General features: G+C 37.7%; 1 protein-coding gene and 1 non-coding gene across 2 annotated transcripts; one reads left to right on the top strand and one right to left on the bottom strand.

The window, feature by feature from the left end:
* Positions 1-246: 246 nt before the first annotated feature.
* Positions 247-357, top strand: LOC148697094 (small nucleolar RNA R71). The gene has a single exon (XR_015963231.1). It is a non-coding gene; the product is annotated as a small nucleolar RNA R71 (small nucleolar RNA).
* Positions 358-6,203: 5,846 nt separating this feature from the next.
* On the bottom strand, positions 6,204-10,070 carry LOC137725130 (chromatin remodeling protein SHL). The gene is made up of 5 exons (XM_068463719.2): positions 9,760-10,070; positions 9,308-9,653; positions 8,215-8,283; positions 7,131-7,266; positions 6,204-6,491 (listed from the first exon to the last, which is right to left on the bottom strand). Exons 1-5 carry the CDS (start codon positions 9,830-9,832, stop codon positions 6,465-6,467), a joined length of 651 nt encoding a protein of 216 aa, XP_068319820.2. The 5' UTR covers positions 9,833-10,070; the 3' UTR covers positions 6,204-6,464.
* Between the last annotated feature and the right edge of the window lie 47 nt (positions 10,071-10,117).

The raw sequence follows: 10,117 nt of genomic DNA, 5'->3' as shown, positions 1-10,117 counted from the left end.
GATTCAAGCTTCTTTTCTAGGTTAGCTACCTGCAAAGAAAGATCATGATTAGAGCTTGTTTCATATACTCCAACTCCCTTACCCCTTACATCTTTGTGTTGAGCATTAGATCCCAACATCTCATAAATGTTATATGACTCTTGAGCATTCTTTTTCTTCAAAGCTCCACCTGCTGCATTATCAACAGTTGATTGACATGTTTGGGTTAGTCCATCATAGAAAATTTGCATTTGTAAGTGAAGAGGTAACCCATGGTGTGGACATTGCAACAAAAGGCCTTTAAAGCGCTCCCAACACTCATTGAAAGGTTCTCCATCATCTTGTTTGAAGTTGAAGATTTGTCCCCTTAATGTGGCTGTCTTTTGAGTGGAAAAGAACTTTTCCAAAAACTTCTTAGCCATGGCATCCCATGTGGTGAGTGAACCAGGTACTAGAGCCATTAACCAACCCTTGGCCCTATCTTTCAAGGTGTAAGGGAACACTCTCATCCTCAGATTTGCTTCACTTACTCCCTGTAAAGGTAAACCACTCACAACATTGTAAAATTCTTTAATATGAGCTAAAGGATCTTCATTAGGTAAGCCATAAAAAGAAGGAAACATATGGAAATGTGAAGATTTAAGATCATAGTTTCTAGCTTCTGTGGGCAGCAAGATGCATGAAGGTGAATTTGGTATGATTGGTTGAGCAAAATCCTCCAAAGCTCGAAGATCATCTTGGTTACCCGCCATCTCTTCTTCTCTTTCCCAATTAAAGTGCTCAGATCCTTCACTTGTTGGACTAGATGGTTTCCCTTCCTCTTCTTCACGGACAATGGAGGAACTTGTTGGCACAAAGCTTTCCAAAGTGTTGCCCTTTAACCGTTCAATTCTTTGGCCTAATTCAGCAAGTCTATTTGACATATACTACCTGAAACAAGATAAAACAAGTTTGAATAAAAATCAGAAATCTACTTAAAATGAAAAGAACAAGGTTTAATATCAAAACAAGCAATTATAAGGGACTGAAATCAGTCCCTGGCAACGGCGCCATTTTGATTGTTGTTTTCCTTCCTAGTGCTAAAATAGGTTTAGTATAATGGCACAAGTAAGGGTGTCGAATCCACAGGGACTAATTGGACCTATATAATCACTTGTTTTGCAAGAACTCTTTACTAGAGAAATAAAACTAATCAATGTAGGCAGATTTGTTGTTGTAACTTGAAAGCATAAGGAAATGAAGTAAACACAAAATGAATGAATCAACAGCTAATAAAATGAGATAGTACCAATGGAGATGAAGCTAGGGATTCGATTTTACCATTGCTAACCCAAGGCCATGCTTGTTGAATCAGATTATACTCATCCATCTACCTATTTCTTGAGTTTGTTTCACTTAGATATGATCAACCATATGATGTGTGGATTTGATCAAATGTCTCTAATCATGAGCCTGATTGTGATGTGCAACTTTGGTTCCTAATCAAGAATATGTAGTGCACAAGAAACTTTCACAAAACCAAAGGGAACACTCGGCAGGATGTTTGCAAAACATTCCCTTCATTCATTCACATATCCACCAAGATTATGCATGATGTGTGCTTTAATCTTGGCTAAACAACCTGTTGTTAATTCAAATGATGATCAAGCATTAAAATCAACACACTAAGTCACAATTAAATCGGAGAATGAAACAAGAAATAGATAGATTAAATGAGAATTCTGAATTAACTACATGGCAATCTTGCAAGGCTACATCGAATCCCTAGAGAGAGATTAGTTACACTTCATGTTTACAAAAGGTTTGACATAAAAATATATAACATGAGTGAACATAGGATTAAGAAGAAAGAACCCTTGAAGCAAAACTGATGTCGAAATCCCTTAAGAGTTGCCTTCGGTGTTGGTGCTCCAAGTGTGTTGTAAATGAAGGTGGAGCGGCTAAGGTTGAATGGTTTCTGCGAATGGGAGAGTGTATGGAATGGAATGAAGCCGAGAAGAGATTGTGTAGAAATGGAAGGGGATTTGCGGCAAAGGGGAAGATTGGATGTGTTTGTGGTATCTTGTGTATGAAAATGAGATGTGTTTAGGTAATGGGAATGCAAGGGTATTTATAGGAGGAGTGGAGGTGTATATGGCTGTTTGTTTAAGGTGTTTGTGTGGAGGAATGATGGAAAAACAGCTAGGACAACATGTGAAAGCTGGAATTGCATGTGAAGATGCTGGAATTTCAATGTGAAGTGCACGGCATGGGTGTTTTGGTGCATGTGTTGGCTGTTTTGTTTGTTGGTTAAAGCTTGTGTTTGCATGTGAATGTTGTTTGTGTGAAGTGTGTGTGAATGCATGTGGATTAAAGAGTGAATGGTGGCTGAAATAATGATGGAAAACAGCTAGGAGAAGTATGGAATGCATGTGAAATGTAAAGGGAAAAGCTGGAAATGGCTAGGAAGGTCACGGCATAGACTTCTTTGGTGCAGAAATGGGTATTGTTTGCATGTGAATTGAAGTTAGGGTGAATGATGATGAATGGATGTGGATTAAAGAATGAATGGTGGTGTAATGATGAAGTGTGATGGCTGAAAATGGCAAGGGAAATGCATGTGTTTGCACGGCAAAGAGGGAATGTTGGTGTTTTTGTGTTGGTTTGAATGGTTTAATTAATGGGAGTGCATGTTTGAATGATTAAAGTGCATGTGGGTGAATATGTGGCTGATTTATGAAAGGAATGCATGTGTTGATGAAGTGGAATGATAACTAGGTTATGAGGGGAATGCATGTGATGCATGGCAAGGTTTTAGAATGGGCTTAAAATAGGGTTGTTTTTTATGGAATGGATGGTTCTTTGCATGGCTATAAGGGAGAGAATAAGAGAGAATGGGCTAGGCCCTTTGTTGTATGTCCTAAATTGCATAAATGGCCTTCAATTTCGTCCATCCTTTTGGCTCCATGGATAAGCTATCCAATCCATGCCCAAAAATGCTCCAAATAGCCTCAAAATGCACTTTCTTGCTCCCTAAGCCCTTAGAACCTGAAAACACACAAAAGAAGCATAAAGAACTAAAATAACTAAAGAAACATAACGTAAATGTACGAGAACAAGCCATTTAAGTCGCATGAATATGCTCCTATCACATACTCTCCTGTAATAGACGTAATTACATTTCATTACTTAATAAGTTTAGTGGTTTCAGAAAAGCTTGACATGCGACTTATGGATGTCACCACTACGTATCTATATGGAGAATTAGATGCTGACATATACATGAAGGTCCTAGAAGGACTTAAGTTGCCTGAAACAACTAACAAATCACGAGGTATGCTCTCAATCAAATTAAGGCGATCATTGTATGGGCTGAAACAATCTGGACAAATGTAGTATAATTGTTTCAGTGAATATTTGATCAAAGAAGGATATATCACTAATGTCATTTGCCCTTGTGTGTTCATTAAGAAATCCAATTCTGGATTTGCTATAGTGGCAGTATATGTTGATAATATAAACCTAGTTGGAACTCCTGAAGAGCTCAATAAAACTGCTGAATATCTGAAAAGCGAATTCGAAATGAAAGACCTTGGGAAAATAAAATATTGTCTCGGCCTGCAGATCGAGCATTGTGCTAATAGAATTTTGGTCCACCATTCAGCTTAGATTGAAAAAATCCTGAAGCGATTTGGCATGGACAAGGCTAATCCACTTAGCACGCCAATGGTCGTTCGTTCTTTGTACATTAAAAAAGATCCATTCCGTCCAAAAGAAGATGATGAAATGGTCATTGGTCCAGAAGTACCATATATGAGTGCAATAGGTGCTTTATTGTATTTAGCGCATTGTACTAGACCATATATAGCTTTTCCAGTTAACTTGTTAGTAAGGTATAGCTCTGCTCCAACAATTCGTCATTGGAAAAGAGTCAAAGATGTTTTGCGATACCTTCATGGGACAACAGACATGGGTCTCTTCTACTCAGGAAAATCCATAAATGACCAAATCCTTACTGGATATGCAGATGCTGGTTTCCTTTCTGATCCGCATAAAGCCTGCTCACAAACTGGATATGTGTTCACTAATGGAGATATAGCAATGTCATGGCGCTCAACAAAGCAAACATTAGTTGCTACATCTTCAAATCACTCGGAAATACTTGCTTTACATGAAGCAAGTCGTGAATGTTCCTGGTTAGGATCAATGATCCATCATATTTGGAATTCATGTGGTCTAACTTCGAAGACAGACAATCCAACTATCATCCATAAAGATAATGCAGCCTATGTTGCCCAAATGAAGGAAGGATTCATCAAGGGCAATAAAACTAAACACGTATCTCCAAAAATTTTCAGTGCACATGAACTTCAGAAGGCTAAAGTTATTGAAGTCAGACAAATCCATTCCAATGAAAATCTAGCAGATCTGTTCACCAAATCTCTACCAAAGTGCACGTTTCAGAAGTTAGTGCAAAGTATCGGATTACGTCGACTTACCAATCAACTAAATTTGAAGAATACGGAATCAAGGGGAGATAAATATCAGGGGGAGCATCCATGATACATGCTTGTTGTACTCTTTTTCCTTCGACTAGGATTTTTCCCACTGGGTTTTTCCTATCAAGGTTTTAACGAGGCAACATAAGCATACTTAACACTATATCAACAATCCAGGTAAAGTTGTACTCTTTTTCCTTCGCTATGGTTTTCTTCCCACTGGGTTTTTCCGAGCAAGGTTTCAACGAGGCAACTGATATTGATATGTGGGCATCCAAGGGGAGTGCTGTAAAATTGATGGATTGGTGGATGAATGAATGCCCACTCAAAAAGAACAAGACTTAGGAATAGTGTTTGATACTTTCAAAAGGTATCATCATTGTTTTATGGATGGTTGTAGTTACAAGAGTCGCTCTATAAATAGAGCACTCCGTCTGTTATCAAATACACTACAAAAGAAAGCAAGAGAAATAATATCAGTATCCCTCCCTCTCCTTATCTACCATCATTTTTGTGTTATATCTACTAAAGTTATAGTATGATATTTTGCATATGTTTCACTCCTGTCAAATAGCACTTGTCATGGGACCCTCACTTGAAGGAAAGAGTGTGATACCCCATGAGGAATTTGAGGTAGGTCAAATTGTACATCCATGGGCCCTTAAAGATGAAAATGATACCCTTTGGTATGTAACGGATAACAAATTTAAAGATGAAGATGATGGAACTTCGTTCTCCTAAGCATTAAAAGAATAAAAAACAGTTGAAAATGATGAATTTTGGTTGGGTTGGTGTGTGACATTTTTAGATCTCAACAGGTTTTAACCCAAGAATTTAGAGATGATCTTAGTATATTAAAAAAAAAAATCCTAAAGCTAGGGAGAAAAATAGGAAAAAAACATACAACTTATCCGCCATCAACTCTTACCCTTAGCCAAGAGGGGTTGGTGGCAATCTCTTTTGGTTTCTTACCTCACTTCTCCTATCTTCTAACCATTTCCATTTATGGGTCATGGTCACTCTTTCACTGTGTCGAAGAAAACTTTCGTGACTATAGTCTCTCACTAGCTCTCTTGGGGAAAGCCTTTTGTAGTGGATATGACTTACTGATCATACTCGGAACTTAGAAGTGAACTATAGTTTAGAGTTTGAGATGGTGGTATTTTGTGCTTCTTGTGGTTTGTGTACTTGAAAAAAAAATAAAAATAAAAAGACAGAGAAAGAAGCTCAACGTGTTTTGTAGACTTGGGAAAAGGATCGTCGCCGGATCCTTTTCCTGGGGATCCTAGGAATCCCATGAACGCGACTGTTCATCGTACATCGCGCAGTCAAAAATCATTTCAAAATTTAAAATTTAAAATTAAATATAAATAGTACTTAACGAAAACTGATCGCACGATGTACGATGAACGGTCACGATCAATAGATCCTTAGGATCCCCAGGAAAAGGATTTGACAAGGATCCTTTTCCGTAGACTTGTAAGTAACTTATAATAATGCTTCTTTGCCGGTGATTGCAAGATCATGATAGAGTGATATGGTCTTTTCCTTGTGGTACCTTTAGAGCAGTAATCCGATTAACAAAGTTTAGTTTTATTTGTGAGTATTATCATCCATTTTGGTTGGATGTTAGGATGTGGGTCACCCATGGCTGATGATTGTATTTTAGTATCTAAGTTATTACCTAAGTTGGCCTTTTGGCTTAATGGATTTGGGTTTGCTTGAAAAGTTAAAAGGGAAACAATATCATCGGAAAAGAGCTGCTCCGAAGCTTTTGAATCATTTCTCAAATCTTTCTTATCTTGAAGGATGAACAAACTCTCAAGACATGATTATATGTACATTGCTACAGTGGTAAGAGGAAAATACGTTCAGAATATTCACAATTCTACATTACATAACTACATACATACAAACACATCCTCTACCTTCAATAGATAGAGGATCTACTTAATTGCATAAAAAGGTTTTCAAGCTAGTTTTCGTATCACAACTTGTGATGCAATATCACCTCCGACGCCGCTTTGTATCCACCTGAAAGACAACATGAAGGAAATTCAAAAATACTTTGTGACCATTGGCTTCAAAGAGATGCTAGAGACCAACAACTATCAATGATAAACACTGCCCTGGTTTTTTTTCCTTGACAAAATCAAGTTTCAAATCAAACCCATTAAATTACCTGCATTTCCAAATCATAACAAATTATACTTTAAAATTCATATAAAGTCGCACAACTTAACGAGCATATATGAATATTTGCTTTATTATGCCATTGCCTCGTAACCTCCTGTATGATATTCATTAAGCCTGACTCATGATGCCTACAACCAATAGTCCTGGAAATTTGTAATAAGTTTCTTCCTGTTCAATGTATAGTTTCTTTTTAACACCCTTTTCCGTTCTTTCTATTCAACTTAAAAATCTGGTCTAAAAGCATCACAAGCCCCTATGTGTATTCGGGTCATTTAATAATAGATGGAATGAAAAGTGGAAAAAAAAAAAAAAAAGACAAATTAATCATTAAAATTGGTAGATAAAGAAATTTGAAACATGTTCAATAACCTGTCAATTTCCAGAGGACATGCAATTCAAATTGAGTCCGCAAGCAACCAAGAATAATAATGGTAAACCTAACTTCAAGTTTATCCAACACTTACGAAAGATATGTACCTTTGTATCCGGGTGTCTGGAAGCAGTATGGGAATTCTGCATTTTCTTTTGACCCTCGGAAGAGCAGCCTTCACAGAAGAAGTGATCTAGTCTTTTGGCTTCCTGTATATTCATGTTTATACAAGCAGGATGAAACCTGGATCAAGTGCAGTAAATTGAATATTGCATTCACATTATAAAAGGATTGACAAGAGGAAGGAAGTACATGTGAAAATAGACAAAAAAAACATATCAATTAAAAAAAGACATAGGCATCCATGTTTCGAAGCCTTGTATTCAGTATTCTCAAGCAATAGCCCCTCAAGTGTCAACCTCAAAAGCTGCTGAAAGCAGCTCAGCAACATACTGTATACTCAAGGCAGACCAGCATATGGAATTTGGGAATTTGGGACATACATCAGAGATATATGCATACAGAAAAAAGGAAAAAGCGATACATTCAATTTAAAAAATGTTCCTCTAAATGGTAAACTTCTTCAGAAGCAACAACACTTCGAGACTTCATCAGGTGCACAAATAAACAAAATGCCTAGCAGATTCACATTCAAACAGTTCCTCCTAATTATTTACATCACAGTATGGCACCTTGACCATGTATGTTTGAAATTGAATGCTAACCTGGAGTAACGTACGAACACTATTTCCATGAACTAACAATTACTTCCCCTAATTTCCCCTCGAGGTATGAAGAAAAGTTACTTTAAGATTAGATTTATAATCATCCATCCCCTTCAATTTCACAAACTTCCCTTCCAGCATTTATCGGCTACTTATACCCCAGAAAAACAATGTTGTAAAATAATAAAAGCAACCAGGTGAAGATTTTCAAAATCCTTTCACTCCAGAATGGTCTGTCATAATCTTTCAGATCTAATAAAAGGGAACAGTCCAGTTTCAGTGTGCACCTGGTTAACAACTGAATGCATGTGTAAATTAAAACATGATAAATAATAATCTACCTAGAGATACAAGAAATATTCAGGACCAACTTTTCAACTTTATGAAAAGAATCTAATCCACCCTCCGTGAGGCAAAAGTGTGGGTAGATCACAAACAGTTGAATAAACTTAAACAATTAACTTACCAATCACTACAACCTTCACACTGAACCATGAGGTCATCAGGGTTGTAAGGCATCTCACACTTGCAATACCTGCCATATAACATCAGAAACCCAAAAAGAGGCATTTCAATTTCAGTCATTCCAATACCCAATGTTGCAAATACTTGAGCTTGTTCACAAAAGATCAAATAGAGAGGCTGACAACTTAACGGCCATGAGCAAAAAACAAAAATTGTGGGAAACCTATATAACTAATAAAATAATGGCAATTAGCTCAAGGCTCAAATATGTTTCGTTTATGATTTCATCAACTCAAATATCCCATATAATACCTATATAAGATAAAGAGTGCAAATGAAATCTGATCATCAAGCTCCTTTGATTACCAGAAGGATAGGAAACTGAGAATTAAAGGTGAAGGACCAAATGAAGATGCATAAAACTAAAATCAACGAAGAAAAGTTTTGAGCTTTTAGTTTTAGAAGCCGTTTGATAACCATTTCGTTTTCAGTTTCAATTTTTGTTTTTCCTACAGAAAACTTGTACGGTAACTGTTTCAGTTCTAAAAAAATATGAAAACTGAAAGCTACTTTTTTGAGTATTCAAAATTTCGACCACCATCCATCTTGGCTATCTTGAGCTTATGAACGAGCTTGGGGATACTTTAAAGTTTATGCTTACTACTAGGGCTTCAATCACTGATTCCTATACTTAATCGGGTCTCATAGCCCCTGTGAACTTCTTCACAGCCTGATTAATGCGATTTAAGAGCTCATTTCTATGGCCCCTGATCGAGCAGTTTTCAGTTTTAAGTTTTCACAATCAAACAAGTTACAGTTTTTAGTTAAAATGGTTATCAAACGGGCCCTTGGTTTTACGTATTCTCTTAAAGTTTCCAGCTACTACAATGTATGATGGAAATAACAATGAAGAGTGAGCAAAAGTTCATTGCTTTTATATTCAATGCACTCCAAAAACAATAGAAACCAACCAAATCGTATCAATTGAAGCACGAAATCAATACTAAACACCAAATAACAAGAAAAGTTTAAGATTTGACAATTCAATCTCCATCCCAATTCAACCAATTTGAAGGAAAAGAAGACAAACATACACGGCAACGCGGTCGGGATTGAAAGCCCCGGTGGAGGAATTATACTCAAAACGACAGAAGAAGTCGTCGTTTCCAACAGCGTCGAGCTTGGTGTAGCTTTTAAAGGTGTGGACCGTACACTTGGCCTCGATGGTGTCGGCGCTCTGAACATCGTGGTGATCGGAGAGAAAGACCTCTTTGGAGCCGTGAAACTGCCTCCGGCCACCGAGCGACTCCTCCGGCCGATAGTACCATTGGACGTGGACCTTGACGTTGGAGCCGCGGCTGTCGGCCTCGATCCGCTCGATCTTGGCGACGTAGGACGGCTTCCCCGGCTCCGACGGGCGCAACAGGACGCAGTCCCCGGCTGCTCCACAAACAGAGAAATCAAATTTACAGAGAATTCGATGGAATTTTGAAAATTTGGAATTGGGGAGTTGAATTGTGAGTAGTGAGTAGTGGTAGTGTTGTACCTCTGACGGTTTTGTTGATGGGTTTGACGGTGTAGGAGTCGATCGTTCGCCTCGGAGCTTTGGGTTTGGCCATGGCGGAGATTCTAGAAGCTCATCGCCCAAACCAGACAACGTAGAATTTGGAATTTGGAAGAAGAAATGTGGGAATACTTCGTTGAGGGGTTGGATTGTAGAATCATACGATGGACGCATCTACAGAGGACAATAGCTCCTTTATTATAAAGGACCTTTTCTTCAACCTATTGACTTTTTTAGCATGGAATTGTTTCGACTTTCGGAACTGTGAAGTTCTTTTGTAGTGCTTCGAACTTGGAAGAAGTATATTTCACAATTTTTAACTATTAGATTTTGCTACTTA

Source organism: Pyrus communis, chromosome 5 (assembly GCF_041283825.1).
Source record: "Pyrus communis isolate YQ-2024b chromosome 5, ASM4128382v1, whole genome shotgun sequence".
Lineage (NCBI taxonomy): Eukaryota > Viridiplantae > Streptophyta > Magnoliopsida > Rosales > Rosaceae > Pyrus > Pyrus communis.
The sequence above is the reverse complement of the archived record's forward strand: the minus strand, read 5'-3'. Positions and strand labels throughout refer to the sequence as shown.